Source organism: Dipodomys merriami, unplaced genomic scaffold (genome assembly GCF_024711535.1).
Source record: "Dipodomys merriami isolate MVZ:Mamm:240054 unplaced genomic scaffold, mDipMer1.0.p SCAF_3, whole genome shotgun sequence".
In the NCBI taxonomy this organism is placed as follows: domain Eukaryota; kingdom Metazoa; phylum Chordata; class Mammalia; order Rodentia; family Heteromyidae; genus Dipodomys; species Dipodomys merriami.
The window spans coordinates 106,279,869-106,298,460 of record NW_027204492.1 but is presented as its reverse complement, the minus strand read 5'-3'; the positions used below and the strand labels follow the sequence as shown (position 1 = coordinate 106,298,460).

Sequence of the window (18,592 nt, the reverse complement as noted above, 5' to 3'; positions counted from 1 at the left end):
CCTGTATACTGCTCTGGCCATCCAAAGGCATACTTATCACCATGGTCCCCTTGCTTGGTGACCTCCTCTGCTGCTAATCACCTCAGGCCCTTCTACACTAGCACCCTGGCCGTGGGATGCCTATCAATCCCAAACATTGTCTAAATGAAATGGGAACCCTTTTTCTGAATAGCTTTGCAAGAAAGAGGAAGAAGTTTGTGAAAAAAATGTTGGCTGGAAGGTGACTACTAAAACTGATCTAGAAATATTATTATTACTATGACTATTATTTAGTCAGTTGTGAGGCTTGAACTCAGGGCCTTGGCATTGTCCTTGTGCTCTTTTTGCTCAAGGCTAGCACTCTACCACTTTGAGCCACAGCTCCACTTCTGGCTTTTGAGTGGTTATTTGAAGATAAGAGCCTCACTGGGACTTTTCTGCCCCGGCTGTCTTCAAACTGCCATCCTCAGATCTCAGCCTCCTGAGTAGCTAGGATTACAGGCGTGACCCACCAGCGTCTAGCACTATTCCTATTATTATTATTATTAGTTACTACTTTCAAGATGGGAGGACGGCCTGGAGACTATAACATATGTTCATATTATAGGGAAACTGTGAGCAGCGCCAGTACACCTGCCCTCCAGACTTGAAAATAAACATAATGCCTAAAGAGGAAGAGTTCTAAACTGAGACGTATCAAAATATGGTTCTCTTTCATGGGGTTTCGATTACAGCATTCTCTGTATTGGGATAGCTCTATTAGGCACTTTTGCAACACCTAAGTTTTATATTATCAATATATCAATATATTTTACAATCAAATTTAAATTGTCAATATATCTTACAATCAGTGAAACTAAACAGTTCATAAAAACTAATTTCATCAGAGAAAAGCCTTTTACCAGCCTTTATTTCTAATTTTATTCTGTAATCAAGCAATGGAAAGTAGTAATAATTTTTGGTGCTTGGGATTGAACCCAGCACTCACTAGGCAAGTACACTGCCACTGAACTCTTCCCAACCCTCAAGCTCCCAGAGTACTATTTTCAACTTGCTAATTCATTAATTTTTAATTGTAAGCATTTTAAACTTGTTACATCAACACTGACTATAAACATGACACATCAAGTTAATAAACTCTCAATAATAATAAATTTATTGTGGGAGGGGGGAAAGTAAGGGAAAGCGAAGAAGGGGGACATTGTCCAAATAGAAATATGCCTGACTTGGTCATTACCTGACTTATGAATGGTAACCCCTCTGTACAACACCTTAATAATAATAAACTTGTATTTAAGAAAAAATTTATTGTGATTGGTAGCTTGGTTGGTGAAGTACTCAGAAAGCTTTTTGGTTAGGCACGAAAAACTGTACTAAAGAGCAATAGGAATTGAAGCAAGTAAATGGGATTTTTAAGAATAATTTTTTTTACCAAGAGTATGCAATTTATGCTTAAAGTCAAATATAAAGTCAAATAATGATTGCTAACCACCATATTAATTATATATTACGAAGGCCATATTCAGGAACCAACTCAGTATCTTAAAATAAAAAGAGAAGAACTAAATGTTTATCTTCCCTCCCACATGAACAGCTAAAAAAATAAAAAATTAATAAAGACAAAACTTCACCTACCTCTAGTAAAGAGGAATCCAACAAATCCGGCAAAACCAATAACACCAAGTCTTGGAAAAAATCCAGGAGGTGCATTTTGGAGAAAATTATAGCTATCTACAACAGAAGCAGATCAGGAAATAATTCCACAAATTGCTCATTAAAAAACAAAACAAAAAGTCTTACATATAGCTAGTATATACCGTATCTAATGGATGCAAACCATACATTCTTTGTTTTCTGCTAACAGACTTTTTTGGTCATTGTTGGTGTTGTTTCAGACAGGGGCTCATTATGCAGCCCAGGCTGGCCTCAAACTCACAACACTTTTGCCTCTACCTCCTGAGTGTAAGGATTACAGGCATGTGCTATCATGCCTAGATCTGCTCAGATTCTTCAACATATTCTTTCAGGAACCAAATACATTAAACTTGGAGAAATCAGTATCCTTATGGTGTACAAGTTCATGTAGGAAGTAGCCATTGTTGTTGATCACAGCATAAGTAATAAATAAAAGAAAATACAACATGTGAGCCTCTTACTGTGCCTAAGCATACCTTAGGATAATTTGCATGATGCCTCCTTTCCTCTTCTCTCCTCTGGACCAATCTCACCAAATAAGAGCCAGTGTGGGCCCTTATCTCCTCATCAGCCTCTCCTCCTCCTCCTCTAAAGTCCCAGTTGACTTTAGTACCTCATATTTAATTATATTCAGCAACTCATATTTGGTACCTCACATTTAATTATTCAGGTGTATGTTCTGTGCCTCTCACAGAGAACATAAGCTCCTTAATGGTAGATTGCATAGACCTACGCATATCTCCTCCCAGTGGTAATAGTGGATAATTATCCAACAGATACCTATTACAATCACTTCTAAGAGCTGATGGCTTAACAAATGAAATCAGCCAGGTCCTGATACAGAAAACCGTCATGTCTCTTCCTCAACCTCATCTTCAGCACTGCCTATCTGCTTACACCTCCTTCTGGAAAATTCTGTGCTAACTCCCACCTTGATGGCTGTGTAGACTGATACCCAGTGTCCCATCTTCACAGCCCTGATGTGGCTAACACTGTTCTTTGAGGACTCACCTCAGAAATCCTTCCCTAACAGCTTGTCTTCCCAATTTTTACTCAACTAGTCTCCTTCCTCTATATCTTGAGAATGATTGAGTACATCGATATCCATGATTGACTGCTGTCTTTTCAACATTTTTTTTTGAAGCCAGGTGCAGGTGGCTGAGATCTGAGGATGGCTGTTCAAAGCCATCCTGGGAGGAAAATCCATGAGAGTCTTATCTCCAATTAGTCAGAAAAAAAGCCAGAAGTGGCACTGTGGCTCAAGTGATAGAGTGCTAGCCTTGAGCAAAAAAGCTAAAGGGTAGCACCCAGGACTTAAGTCCAAGTCCCAAGGTCAACACTAAAATAATTAAATAACTTTTTGAGATAGGATCTTGCTATGGCTGGCCTAGAACTGTGCTTCTCCTGCCTCAGCCTCCCAAGTGTTAGAATAATAGGTGCTTGGCTTTGACCACAGTCCTAATCAACTTTGTGGCAATTATTTTAAATACTATTATAAGACTTCATGCTCTGCTTGCATTATTCCCATCTGTTTTTTTCAATTGTTTGCCCTTTAGCCTACTTTGAATTTTCATTCTTCTTGTCTAGGTCTTTTGAAGCAATTTCCTACTTCCTTTTATTCTTACTAGTTAAGTGTTACTGAACTCTGAACATGCACAGCGAGCAGCCGATAGGAGGATACCCAGATTGGCTTTGGCAAGCTAGGCCAAAGTGGGTAAATCACAAAGACTGGGGAAGAAAGTACGTGAAGCGAAAGCCTGGCTTCTAGTAACATAACTTAGCTATGACTGCTGGAAAATGGAGTGGCTATACTGGCATACACCACCACTCATAATAAAATGTTTCTTTAAGAGTGTTTGTGTGCATGAAAATAGAGCAATGAAATCTAGTAAAATTTGTTTTAAGAAGGGGGAGAGGACGGGATGAGGAAGAGTGACAAAGGCAGTGAGTTTGATGGGGCACATTGTACACATAAATGGAAATATCTCATTGAAACTTTTTTGGGTGATCCTAGGACTTGAACTCAAGAGCCTGGGCTCTGTCCTCAGCATCTTTTGTTCAGGGCAGCACTCTACCATTTGAGCTATAGCTCCACTTCAAGCTTTTTGGGGTTAGTTGGAAATAAGAGTCTCATGGACTTTCCTGCCCAGGCTGGCTTTGAATCACGATCCTCAGATTTCAGCCTCCTGAATAGCTAGGATCATAGGTATGAGCCATTAGTGCCTGACACAATGAAACTCTTTTATACAACTAATAAATGCTAATAAAAATCTTAAAAAAAAGAATCCAAGAGAAGGAAAAAAAGACAAAATATTATAAACAATGTCTACTGTGATGAATCAATGGAAAATGACAAGTGACAAGGAAGAGACCTCCTTAGTCACACAATTGTTTTGTTCCATCTAGAAATGATTAAAATCTTACCAGTGCTGACAGCTCATGCCTGTAATCCTAGCTATTCAGGAGGCTGAGATCTGAGAGACTCTCAGTTCAAATCCCGCAAAATGGAAGCAGAGGTATGGCTTAAGTTGTAGAGCACCAGTCTTGAGTGAAAAAGCCAAGTAAAAGTACAAGGTCTTGAGGTCAAGCTGCAGTACTGGCGCACACGCACGCACACACGCACACGGACACGCACACACACACACACACACACACACACACACACACACACACACACACACACACACACACACACACACACACACACACACACACACACACACACACACACACACACACACACACACACACACACACACACACACAAAACAAAACCTTGTACAAAGAAGGTTTTGATTTGCTGAGATGCCTAGCAAGAGGAATGAAATAGTATCGCTATCTCTATTAATTTACTAGTTCTGACTGAGCTCAGAACATAGACTATAAACTCAGTTTATGAGTGCATGTAATAAGTGGCCCATAAGTAAGAAACCATCAAGAGCAATGAAAACCAAATGGAAAAACATGTAAGCACACTTCTCATTATGCACTAAGATATTTCCCAGGATCCCAGGGCAGTTCCTTTCTGCCTCTAAACTTCTATAGCATGTGACAACAGTAGTGCAAATGAACTACTGTGATTATGAAAATATACCAATGATTTAGTGTGTGTACATTGTACTTGGAAACTGTTGTGTTTTGTGGGATATTTGTGGGTGTTGTTTTTGTGGGATATTTTTCAGGTAGGATCTTGTGCTTTTTTCCCCCAGGGCAGTCTTAGACTGTCATCCTCCCACCAATGATTCCCTCATAGCTTAGACTTCATGCATTACCATACCCCACTTGTTTGTTGAGATGGGAGTCTCATTAACTTCTTGTGGGGACTAGCCTTACACCATAAACCTCTCATTCTCCACCTTCCAAGTAGGTGGGATTACAGATATGAGCCACTACTTCTGGTCTCATTTTTTAAAAAAAAATCTAGTGTATCAGTACTTACCAGCCCAACAATCCTAATAATGCAGAAGCCATTTAGATGATATTAGTCCTCTGTAATCTGAGAATAATTGATCTTTCCAGAAAAAAAATCACATTCCTCTAAAATTCTTCATACAGTTTCCACAGCCCATTCGTGGAACATCAGTTAAACAGTTCAATGTTAATGAAGTAACTCATTATGTCTAACTAAAAGTCAACTTACCTAACCCCCATTGAATCATACGCAGCACCTTGGGCTTAGTTTCACAGTATCTATCCTAAGAAGATAAAAAGAAATGGAATAAGTAGGCTAGGTTGATTAGAAAGTAACAGAATAAGTATACCTGTCTTAGCCCAGTGCCATAGCTCACACCTCTAACCTTAGCTACTCAGGAGGCTGAGCTCTGAGGATTGAGGTTTGAAGCTAGCTTGAGCAGAAAAGTTTGTGCAACCCTTATCTCTATTTAACCACCAAAAAAAGCCAGCAGTAGAGCTGTGGCTCAAGTGGTAGAGTGGTAGCCCAGGCCCTGACAGTTCAAGCCCCAGGACTGGCACAAATACAAATACTTGCCTTTACTGAATATATTATTAAAGTGTTGACATTTTCTTGGTGCTGGAGATAAACCCAGGGCCTCAGGCAGGCTATTCATGCACTCTACCATCAAGTTCTAGCATCAGTTATTAACAGCTTTTGAACAGAAACCTATTTTCTTGTTTTCTGGATTTTTTTTTCTTTTGCAATGTCCTATTCACTACAAACTACTTGGAAGAATGGCTTACTATTGCCATAGGGAGCAAAGATGCCCAAGATGGTGGTTCTGACAACTTTTAAACTTCTCATTCTGAGAGGAATTTCATGGTGACATTTCCACACATGTATACAATGCACTCCATCAATCTCAATCTATCACTTTCTCCCTTCTTAAAATAATTTCAACAGCTTTTGTTGTTCTATTTTCATCCATACGTATATAAAGAACATCAACAAGGTTTATCCTATTCACTCTCTTCATTAGCCTTCTCACCGCCAGACTTCTCACTCTTAAAACGGAAGGAAGGGGCTGGGAAGGTGGTTCAGTGGTAGAGCACTTGCCTTGCATGCCTGAGGCCCTGGGTTCGATTCCTCAGCACCACATAAGCAAAAAGAAAAAAAGCCGAAAGTGGCGCTGTGGCTCAAGTGATAGAGCGCTAGCCTTGAGCTGAGGGACAGCGCCCAGGCCCAGAGTTCAGGCCCCACGACTGGATCCCCCCCCCCAAAAAAAACAAAAAGCTGAAGGAAACTGCGGAACATTGGTAGCTCATGCCTGTCATCTATTACTCAGGAGGCTGAGATCTGAAGATGGCACTTCAGAGCCAGCCTGAGCAGAAAGTCTGAAAGATTCTGATCTCCAATTAATCACCAGAAAACCAGAAGTGATAGACTGCTAGTCTTGGGCAAAAAGAAGCTTAGCGGCAGAGCCTAGACCCTGAGTTCAAACCTCATGACTAACCAAAAAAATAAAAATTAAAAAACCGGAAGGAAACAGAAAAATCAATCCTCTTGATAATTACAGAGCGAATTCTGTCCCTAGGAGATTAAATCGGTCTTTGTTACTAACTCTATTTCCTAATTTGTCATTGCATGGGGAGGAAGGGGGAGAACGTCCAGCCCAAGGGCCATATAAGGTCTGTAAAACCTTTTGTTACATTGCAGGACAGACATGTACACTTCTGGCTGGCTCTCATTGGCTACCTATAACCCATCTCCCGATATTGATAGCTTTATATAGCCTGATAATTCTGTTATAAATATTCAAATGGCCCTTAGGAGAAAAGGTTCCCTACCCATTTGGGGGCCTACAATTGGAACGTACTCACTTGAAGCAGGAATAACCAACTATAATGTGACATAAGAGCAAATAACTCAGTTTGGAGGACAACCAGACTGTACTCACCTTCAAGAACTCTATAGTGAAAATAAGTGAACTCTGTAGTGAAGGTGAATAAGACACAGGGGTATCACTTGAATATGTCTGTCACTTGGGAACTACTTACCACTTACAAACTGTTTTCCACCCACAAAAGGACAAAAACCAGGCAGAAACCAGTTGTTCATGGCTATAATATAATCCTAGCTACTCAGGAGGCTGAGATCTGAGGATTACAGTCCAAAGACTGCCTGGGCAGGAAAGTCTGTGAGATTCTTCAATTAACTACAAAAGCCAGAAGTGGAGCTGTGGTTCAAGTAGTAGAGTGCAAGGCTGAGTTCAAACCTGAGTACCATCACAAATAAAGGATTAAGCTAGCAAAAGACATTGATATGTAGGTTTTCTTTCTCTAATGGGTGGAAAAAAATAATATTGGATTTTAACGAAGTGACATTCAGTTCTCCCCCAAATTCAGCATTTATTATTTAAGGCCATTTAAAAGAATGATCCCAGTACTGGCACAATGAAAGGATTAAGCTAGCAAAAGAATTAGGATGTCACTCTAGACATTGACTTGTAGGTTTTCTTTCTTTCTTTCTTTCTTTCTTTTCTTTAACTTTCTTTCTTTCTCTTTCTTTCTTTTTCTTTCTTTGTCTGTCTATCTGTCTGCGTGTCTGTCTCTATCTGTCGTTCTTTTTGGGTGACAGTCCTAGGGCTTAAATTCTGTGCCTGGGCCCTGTTCCTAAGCTTTTTTGGTCAAGGCTATACACCACTTTGCCCAGCTCTATTTCCAGCATTTTGATGGTTAATTGGAGAGAAGAGTCTCACAGGCTTTCCTGCCCAGGCTGGCTCTGAACTGTGATCTTCAGATCTTAGCCTCTTGTAATCTTAGGATTGCAAGCATGAGCTACCAGTGCCTGGCAAGTTGGGAACCCTTAATTTGAGCCTTCTATTATGCCATTTTTTGTGCCAAACCTGGGGCTTAAACTCTGGGTCTGAGTGCTATCCCTAAGCTTTTGTGCTCAAGGCTAGAACTCTACCACTTGGAACAACAGATCCACTTCCAGATTTTACAGTTAATGGGAAATGAATCTCATGGACTTTCTTGCCCAGGCTGGCTTTAAACCATGATATTGAGATTTGAGCTAGGAATACAAGCATGAGCCACGGATGCCCAGCTCTATTATGCTATTTTCCAAAAACATGTAGTCAACTTAAGACTCTTCTCAGTGCAGCCTTTCACTACTGACTGTAAAGAGCCATACCTGACACCAACTTGTATATGGTTCAAACTGCTGTCGAAGCTCTGAGATGTTTTCTTCAAGTTGGGTTCTTGGTTTCTCCACATACTTAAAGTGAGTCTCAGGAGTTGAGTAGAGTGAAAGCTGCAGATATTAAAATCAAAACATCATATCCATTAATGAGATCATATAATAAGCCATCACATTTGTAGGTATACATACAAATATTAGAAATACTATAATATTTCTGTTAATCCATAAATTTCAGTGACCATAAGAGTTATATGAAATCTATAACTTGATTTCAGATGATCGTTGTACCTTGCTTTGATAAGGACAAGGAAAAGGGAGCAGGCCTCCAAAATGTCCTATGCCCTCCAAATCCATTGCTAGGAAGCATAACAGCTCCCTTCTATCTGTTTTTGTTGTATTTTTTGGTGGTATTATGGACTGAATGCAGGGCCTCAAGCACAAAAGGCAAGCACTCTCACATGAACTACACCCTTAACTCTTTTTAATTCTGTTATGTGGCATTGTACCTCAGACTTCATTCAGAAAAAATGATTCTATAACTCTAATGCAAGGGTAGGAAATATCTGCTGCTCACAGCCTCTTGCCTATATTGGTAATTTTGTAATGGCCTCAAATGTTATTATCAATATTCAAATGGCTCTTGGCAGAAAAATAGGTTCCTTATTCCTACTCTAAAGGGTATATGGAGGTTTTAAAAAACATGTGAAAGTAAATGAATAACTGGTTAGTCAGTGAGAATGAACAGTGTGGACTCATGAAAGTAGGAGAGACAGTTTGTTCCCCCTCAGAGTAGAAACTTCTCACAGCCACTGCTGGCTGACTTCTGACCCCTGTCATTTGAACCATTGTTCCCAAGGCTTGAGAAGAGAGTAAAGGGCAAAAGATAAGCTAATTAGCTTTATGTAAACATCATTCAAGTAACTCCAAAGGGGAGACTGAAGGTAGCTTTGTCCATAGCCAAATTCAAAGACAAGAAGCAGAAAGGGTTCATGTTTCTAGTTTCTTGGAGAATGTGAACGTTTCTTGGAGAATGTGAACGTTTCTTGCTTTGATAATTGGTCCAGAATCAGTCAGGCTACTTAGAAAAGTGAGTCTTGCTTATCAGCTAATGTGATATGGCAGGTTCCATACTAAAAAGAAAAATCTGTAAAACGCTGGGCACTGGTGGTTCACACCTGTAATCCTGGCTACTCAAGAAGCTGAAATTTGAGGATGATGGTTCGAAGCCAACCCAGGCAGGAAAGTCCCTGAGACTCTATCTCCAATTAACCACAAAAAGAGCTGGAAGTAGAGCTATGACCCAAGTGATGGAGTGCTAGCCTTGAGCAAAAAAGAGCTCAGGGACAGTGCCCAGGCCTTGAGTTCAAGCCCTGGGACCAACACCAAAAAAAAAATCTATAAAATATTCCTTAATTATGCCCTCAGTTAAGTATTATTAAAGTTCATCTGCTGACAAGGGTACAGCTTAGTAATTATCTTGAACTCAGGGCCTGCGTGTTGTTCATGAGTTCTTTTACTCAAGGCTAGTGCTCTACCACTTTGAGCCACAGCGCCACTTCTGAGTTTTGAATGGTTAATTGGAGATAAGAGTCTCTGAGGACTGGGCTGACTTCGAATGTGATCCTCAGATCTCAGCCTCCTGAGTAACTAGGATTACAGGTGTGAGCCACTGGTGCCTGGATGAGCTTAGTAATTTTCTTGGCAACAGTAAGATTAGACTGAGGATACTGTGGAGGGGAAGCTAAAAACAGGGTGACATTGTACGTATTCATCTGACTTATGAAATGGTAACCTTTTTGTAATAATAGAGTACTGCTCATACTAGCCAAGTGTGCTGAGCTATACCCCCTACCCTTCTTAAATTTTATTTTGAGACAGGGCTTCACTATGCAGGCTCGATTGTCCTCAAACTTTCAGCCCTCCTACTTGAGCTTCCCAAGTAAGTGGGACTCTGTAGTCACACTCTCTTATGCCACAACACCTAGACATAGAAAACAAAGTGTAAGAAAACACATTTCTTCCTTTTAAATATACCATATCTGGGTTAAAGGGAGGGCTCAAGAATAGGGTGCTTGGCTAGAATCCGCAAGGTGCTGGATTTAATCTCCAGAACTTCACCAATAAAAACACCAAAATCTTCTGTCCTACTGATTTATAACCTGTAAAAACTCTTACAGTAACTAAAATCAGACATTCAAAAGGTGTTACCTCATCGATCTTCATGGAATTTTTGTGAAGCAAATCCTTTTTTGGTGTTGGTGCTGCTGCATAGACTTTGAAGGTAAGCAGGCTTAGGCTGGCTGGCACCATGGACCTTTGAATTACCTGAAACGCAGAAGCCATCATAAGCCTTCTCCTCAAGTTATGAAGTAATAACAGGAGCATATTCATAATTTCATTCACTTCTGCCCTGAAAGGTATATTGCATTTTATGAGAAATAAGTGCATGCCTGAAGTACTGAGGAAGTCAGAACATAATGTATGTTCTCACAGACTTAAAATTTCAAGCCAGGGGCTGGGAAGGTGGCTCAGTGGTAGAGCGCTTGCCTTGCATGCATGAGGCCTTGGGTTCGATTCCTCAGCACCACATAAACAGAAAAAAAAAAGCCCGAAGTGGTGCTGTGGCTCAAGTGGTAGAGCGCTAACCTTGAGCTGAAAAGCTGAGGGACAGTGCCCAGGCCCAGAGTTCAGGCTCACGACCGGACCCCCCCCAAAAAAAAATTATACCTAGACAACTAGATTATCAATCTATATGTAGTATCTGTCCATTTAATCTTTGGAACAAGTCCAAAACCAACTCATCATCTGGCCCTCCGACCAGCCTTCTTTCTCTACTTGCAGTCTCAGGAACAATGAAAATCTCATCAGAAACTTCAAGGTCACCTGCCATGTAGTCGGCAATTTTCCAGGATATAGTATCTATTTTTATCAACTAGAGTCACTATAGTACACAACAGACTTCTCAACCTTACTCCTCCTGTTTAAGTTTTATATAGAACTAATATGACTTTTATATACTTGGACCAACATCTCTGCAACTCTCTCCTCCACCTCCCAGCTTCTCACTCTACTATCTGCTTCTATGAGTTCAACACTTTTAGTTACCACAAAGAAATGTAAATATGTGAGGTAATGTACAAGTTAATTAGCTTGACTCAGGCATTCTACAATGGATATATGTTTTAAGACGTCCTGTTTATATACAAGAAGTATGTACGACTTTTATTTGACCACTTACAATTAATTAATTAGTAATAATAAAAAGAAACTGAGGTCATCTTTACAGCCCTTCCTCATCCTATTGGTCACCAAGCCTGCTAGTTCTGCCTAGTAAATGACTTCAGTTCTACTTTCTCCTCTTTATACTTTCCTGTGTAATCTTTCCTTGGATTTTTACTTCTTTCCTGAATTGTTTAGCAGCAACTTAACCAGTATTCTGGTCTGCTAAAGATTCAAAACACCATGAAAAAGAATGATCTTTCTAAACTACAATCTTGATTATATTCTATACTTGCTTGAATTTTGTGTGTGTGTTTGTCCTTGGGCCTAAAGGTTCCTGCGCCTTTTTGCTAAGGCTAGTACTCTACCACTTCAGCCACAGCTCCACATCCAGGTTTTTGGGGGTTTTCTGGTGTTTGATTGGAGATAAGAGTCTCACAGCCTTTCCTGCCTCAAACTGGCATCAAACTGCCATCCTCAGATCTCAGCCTCCTGAGTAGCTTGGATTACAGGCATAAACTATGGGGTGCCCAGTTGAAATTTTTTTGGATTCATTATCTAGGATTTTAGAACCATAGAGCTGTTCTGGGCAGCCATAAGCACCTTCTCTAACCTCATCTCTCTCACTCTGCCCTTGTCCATAAACTCCCTATATTTTCCTCATGCTATTATCTAGTTTCCTGGGTAAACTTATGCGGACTCCTGTCTAAAATATCCTCTCCTTGATCTATCTTTATGTAGAAGTACTTACGAGTAGGGAGACATTTCTTTTTTTTTTTTTTTTTTTGGTTGGTCGTGGGGCTTGAACTCTGGGCTTGGGCGCTATCCCTGCGCTCTTCAGCTCAAGGCCAGCGCTCTACCGCTTGAGCCACAGTGCCACTTCCAAGAGTAGGGAGAATTCAACCTTTTGTTTGCATCTATCAAGTTCTCCCTATCAGATCAGAGTCCATTTGGGGATGAAGTGTCTTACTCTCATCCCTACTGCTATAGCAAAGCTTGGCACAGAAGAGATGCTCCAATAAGACATAGGTATGGGATAGAAAAGGGGACAAATGAAGAGTGGTTGATCTTGTTGTGTCTAGTCAGGTATGATTAAGTATTATGAAAATTGTATTTTGAGAATTGCTATTTCTGTAATGCAAAAGACTAAGCTATTCTGTAATATAAAACATACAATATTAGATAAAATATAACAAAAATGTCTCGAAGCACACACAAAAGAAAATTCGAATTGAACTGAAAATAATTTCTTTTTGTGCCAGTCCTGCGGCTTGAACTTAAGGCCTGAACACTGTCCCTGAGCTTTTGGGCTCAAGGCTAGGGCTCTACCCCTTGAGTCATAGCTCCATTTCTAGCTATTTTGGTAGTTAATTGGAGATAAGGGTCTCATGGGCTTTCCTGACTTGGCTGGCTTTGAACCAGGATCCTGAGATCTCAGCCTCCTGGTAGCTAGGATTATAGGCATAAACAGCACAGCAGCAACCGGCTTGAAATCTTGAAATTTCAAGAAGTGGCTTTATTGCTGGGTGCCAGTGACTCATGCCTATCCTAGCTACTCAGGAAGCTGAGATCTGAGGATGGCAGTTTGAAGCCAGCCTAGGCAGGAAGTTTATGAGACTCCTATCTAATTAACCACCAAAAAGTGGGGAATGGAGCTGTGGTTCAGGTGGTAGAGTGCTAGCCTTGAGGAAAGCAGCTTAGCAACAGTGTACAAGTCCTGAGTTCAAGTCCTGGAACCAGTGTGCATATGAGCCCCACACACATGTGCACAGACAAGCAGGCACAGAGACAGACAGACAGACAGACACACATACACACACACACACACACACACACACACAGTAGCTTTATCATTTTAACTGGTTTAAAAATAAGTAATAGCCTCTTAAGTATTAAATGTCCATGCTGAAACATCTTAAATCTCAAGGCAATAATACTTAGCCAACTACAGCTGACACTGGTCACTAAGTGTTTTGTACCCATAACTAAAGAGATCAACATCCCTCCTAGAAAACTGCTCCAACCTTCAGAGGGCTCTGGGTTTTAAATCCACAACTTAGCACACAGCTCTTCCCCAACCACTCTGGCTCTTTTAAAAAAGAAACCAGCCCGTCGGAAACTTGAGTGACCCAGACAGTTCCCACGGAGTCCCATCCCTGATCCCCAGTGGAGGCATGTGAGCTCACTGCTCTCTGTCCTTCTGGGGACTTTCCACCAGGCCAAGCTGACACTTGCCAGAACCTTGTTTCTGATACCTCTCTTATCTGCTCAAGCTGGTATCCCCTCCTTGCATTTGAAACCTCTAGTGTCCACACAGCTTGGGTTCATGGTGTGCCCTGTCTTTACTTAAGCCAACCCATTAAATAATAGAATTTCAGGAGACAGGGATACAGGTGGACCCATTGCAACAATGAGATGTACAAGTTGTTATTGGTGCGGGGGGGGGGGGGGGGGGGCGTGCGGGGAGGATTGGGTGGGGGGGCGGGGGGAGGATGGGAAGGGATGGGAAGGGGAACAAAGGAGGAGGCTACAATGCTTGATAAGAAATGTACTCATTATCTTGCCCATGTAATTGTAACCACTCTGTACAGTATTTTGACACAAAAAAATAGAATTTCAGGAGAGGCTGTTAAAATGGGCAGAAATCACCCTTGGAAAGTGGGAAAGCATAAAAGGAAGGCAAAGAAAAATCTAAAGAAAAAGAAAACTAAGGACAATACTGAAAGGCTGGGAACTTGAAGAAAGACAAACCACTACTGAAGTAGTTGTTCAAGGCCAGACCTGGCAAATTTAGCAAGACCCTGTGTCAGAAACAAAGCACACAGGTGCTAGCAGAATGGCTCAAGTGCTAGAGTACCCACTTAGCAAACAAAAGGCCCTAAATTCAAATCTTGGTATCAACACACACACACACAAGCTAGAGTCTCATGTCCATAATACTATCTACTCAGGAAGCTGAGAGTTGAGGATCTTGGTTCAAAGCCAGCCCAGACAGAAAATTTCATGAGGCTCTTATCTCCAATTAACCTCCAAAAAGCCACAAAGAGCTGTGGCTCAAGTGGTAGAGCACTAGCCTTGAGCCCAAGCCCCAGGACCAGAAAGGAAGAAAGATGGAAAAGAAAGGAAAGAAAGGAAAGGGGGGAGGAAAGGGGAGCAGATGGGAGGAGTGGAGTATGTGGATGGATCAAGTAGTAGAGCATTTGCTTTGCATACATGGAGCTCTGGGCTCAGTCCCATTTATCAAAGGAGGGAGGAAGTAATGGGAGGGGGAGAGGGGAAAGGAGGATGGAGGGGCTTCACTAACTCCTAAGACATGGGGCATAATTACAAAGTCTTGCTTTTGACCAGCTTTTCTTTCATCAGTACTCCTGTGGGGCTGCCTTGAAACACATGAGCACAGATCTGCCTCCTCTGAATATATGTCCTGAAAAGTGAAACCTCTTCTGGACCTTTGTGGAAGACTCGAATCTCTAGGCTGAGTGCTCCCTGTCTCAAGTGACAGTCCTTGAGAATCCTTAGTTGCTAGGGCTCACTCTACCACTCAGGACAAATTTGGCATAGAAAAGTAATTGCACATGCACCTTTCCAAGAATTGATTATATATGCTGTATGTGGGATTATGTGAGTCTGGTTTGCTAGTTCAAAGTCAATTCTTCCTCTGTTAAGAGCTGCATCATCAATGACTGCTAAATTACAGACCAAATCTAAGGGCTGTTTTTTTGTGTTTTTTTTTTTTCAAATTCCGCCCTTCTGGGACTATGCTCTTCAGTTACTAGATGACCCTAATGTGTTGATTTGTCTGCAGTTTGAGTACAGCTGAAAGCTCATGTGGCAGGGAAAACTAAAATTTGGCTCAAAAAAAAAGGTGACCTGGAGACCCTCAGCCTTTGCAAACTTCAAGAGCAGTGTCACTGAGTTTTCTGGCCTATGGTGGCTAAATTTTGCTTTGTGGTGTGATTCAACTCCCCAGTAAGACATCATCATACCATGGGACATTATCAACTTTTTTTCACACAGCCCACAGAGAGAATGGAAGCTGAGAAACTGGGCTATACTTGGTTAGATGGGGCAACTAACAAGTGATGTAAAGATATAAGCTGCTATATATTAAAGGCATTAATTTAGTGGGACTGGTGGCTCACATCTGTAATCCTAGCTACTTAGGAAGCTGAGATCTGAGGATCTCAGTTCAAAGCCAGCCTGGACAGGAAGCCTGTGAGATTCTTATCTCCAATTAAACACAGAGAAAGACAAAAGTGGCTCAAGTAGCAGAGTGCTAGCCTTGAGCAAAAGCTCAGGGACAGTGCCCAGGCCCATAGTTCCAAGCCCCAGTACAGGCAAAAAAAAAAAAAAAAAAAAAAAAAAATTAACTTGCTCTCTCTTTCTCACTGAAGCTTGCCAAAGGCTGATGATTACAAAAACAAATCTGGCCAGCTAAGCAGTATTACATATGACATAGCAATTAGAAGAGGTCAACTAGAATTTCATTTCAAAAACAAATATTTGTTGCATACCTAACTTCATGTCAGGCACACTAAGCGAATGTGGCCCCTGCCTTCTAGTTTGCAATATAGTCAACATCAAACTGTTTGATTTTTTTTTGGGGGGGGGGTTCCCTTCAATTTTCTTCTAATGATTTGTCTCTAGTGCTTCAAAGGAATCTAAAGACAGCAAGACATCCTCTAAAGATGACAAAGGTAATGGATTTTTCCCCCACTTATTTCAGTGATAGCCATCCATATTTTCCACTAAAACATAGTAGTTGCCTGGTTATTTCCTCTGACTTTTTTTTGAGGGGGGGTCCGGTCGTGAGGCCTGAACTCTAGGCCTGGGCGCTATCCCTCAGCTCTTCAGCTCAAGGCTAGCACTCTACCACTTGAGCCACAGCACCACTTCCAGCTTTTTTTTTCTGCTTATGTGGTGCTGAGGAATCTAACCCAGGGCCTCATGCATGCAAGGCAAGCGCTCTACCACCAAGCCACCTTCTTAGCCCCTCCTCTGACTTTTAAGATATAATTATGGCTTCCATTTCTAAATGACTTCACATCAAATATTAAACATATCAAAGTATCAGTCTCAGTATACTTAACATAAGGAAGAGAAAGCATATAAGAAAGTGGCATTTGTAGCTGGGCACTGGTTGCTAATGCCTGTAATCCTAGCTACTCAGAAGGCTGATCTGAGGATCATAGTTTGAATCGATGACAGGCAGGAAAGTCCATGAGACTAATCTCCAATTAACCAGCAAAAAGCTGGAAGTAAAGCTCAAAGTGGTAGAGCACTAGCTTTGAGCACAAAATACAGGTAGACCCATTGCAACAATGAGATATATAAGTCATTATGTAGAAAAAACTAACTTTACAACTTTGGCAGCGGGAGGGGGGATATGGGGGGGGCGGGGATGGGAAGGGATAGGAAGGGGAAACAAAGGAGGAGGCAACAATGCTTGATAAGAAATGTATTCATTATCTTGCCCATGTAATTGTAACTCCTCTGTATGGTATTTTCACAAAAAAAAAAAGACAAATGATAAAAAAAAAAACAACTCAAGAGAGCGCCAGGCCCTAAGTTCAAGCACCAGCACCAGCACATACACAAATCATTTATTTTAAAAAGGGAAGACGAAGATTTATGGTGCAATTCCACTGAGTTTTTAAATGTCATACACGTGAAAGATATATTTAAGTATGCTCAGAAACCAAAAACATGTTATTAGTGTTGTATATGAGTGATGGTATTAGAGGTGATTATTATTATACATAATTTCTTAAGCTTTTACAATAAAGATTTGTGTTTTAATATGCAAAGAGTAAAAATAGCTGGCTCCTGAAGATATTTTTTAAAAATTGCCACAAAGATCTCAGGTCAAATAGTACAGATTAGGAAGACCATAATGCAAGACCAGCCCAGGAAAAATGTTAGTGAGACCCCATCTCTATAAACAAGCTAAGCAGGACGGCAAACACTGGTATCAGAGCTACCTGAAATGCAAACATAGGAGGACTGTGATTCAAGACCAGTCTGGGCAAAAAACAATCGAAAAAGGGGCCAGTGGAGCATGTGACTCGAGTAGCAGAAGACTTGCCTAGCAAGCCTGAGTTCAAACTCCATCATCATTACAACAAAAAAGAATTTGCCACAAAGTATGAAGATTATTCCAAATAAAGAGAGTACAAATTTTTGATCAGTGATATTCTGACAGATTCATCAGTGACAAGTTTATAACCGAATCTATGAGTATTCTCAAAATGTACAATGTGCACATATAAAGAAATGCCACAATAAAATCCCTTTATAACACAAATTTATACTAATAATTCAATTCTGAAGCAAAATTTAAAATTAAATATCTGAATGACTTTCGATGGCACTGATTTGCATGTGTAAATTTGGGAGTGCTCATTTATCAACAATAACAGAAACCACAAGATGGAATCAAATTTGCAATTTTCCTGTCTCAGATGCCATACATACAAATCCAGTATTGTACAATAATTAATACTTTAGACAAGGGGAAAATCTGTCTTCCCAATATAATAAACATAGAACTATTCTGTGAAAACATTCAGTTCTGTACTTTTGTTATAGAGTACTTGATATTTCCAAGTTCTTCCTTATACAGTAACAAACTATGATCTAAAAAGATAAGCAAAGAAAAAAAAGGCTATTTTTTAAAGAATAACAATCATCTTTTTTCCCTCTCAGAAAACTAAGTTCTATTTAATCTTTGGAGAACATTGTGGCCAATGAAGCAAAGAAAATATATCTCACTTCAAGCTTTTACTTTCTATCAAGTTTTGTAAAATTTATGTGGAAAAATAACAAACTCCTGTTATAAACAGGAAAGAAACCTTAGGGCCAAAGAATGAGACAATTGTTCATTTAGGCAGGTTTTGAGTCATCCAGTGTGACTGAACTGGTTTCCCAGACTTGGAACACAGAGGATTCATAATTTACCAGGCCCCAAATTTGTTAACTTCCTCATTCTCAAAAAAATAGATTGCTGGGTGCCCAAATTCTATTTATATACTATATATACTATAACATAATATAAATAACATTTATTATAGTATATAGTATTATACTATATATATATATTCT

General features: G+C 40.4%; 1 protein-coding gene across 3 annotated transcripts in view; it reads right to left on the bottom strand.

Moving 5' to 3' along the window:
• The window catches only part of Apoo (apolipoprotein O), a 50,898-nt gene that overhangs the window by 18,755 nt on the left and 13,551 nt on the right, over positions 1-18,592 (bottom strand). For all 3 annotated transcript variants that reach the window (XM_070040709.1, XM_070040707.1, XM_070040708.1), the window contains exons 2-5: positions 10,481-10,597; positions 8,264-8,383; positions 5,315-5,369; positions 1,615-1,710 (exon numbers count right to left, since the gene is read on the bottom strand). In XM_070040709.1, coding sequence (XP_069896810.1) covers positions 1,615-1,710; positions 5,315-5,369; positions 8,264-8,383; positions 10,481-10,597 — 388 coding nt within the window. The remainder of the gene's footprint in view (positions 1-1,614; positions 1,711-5,314; positions 5,370-8,263; positions 8,384-10,480; positions 10,598-18,592) is intronic.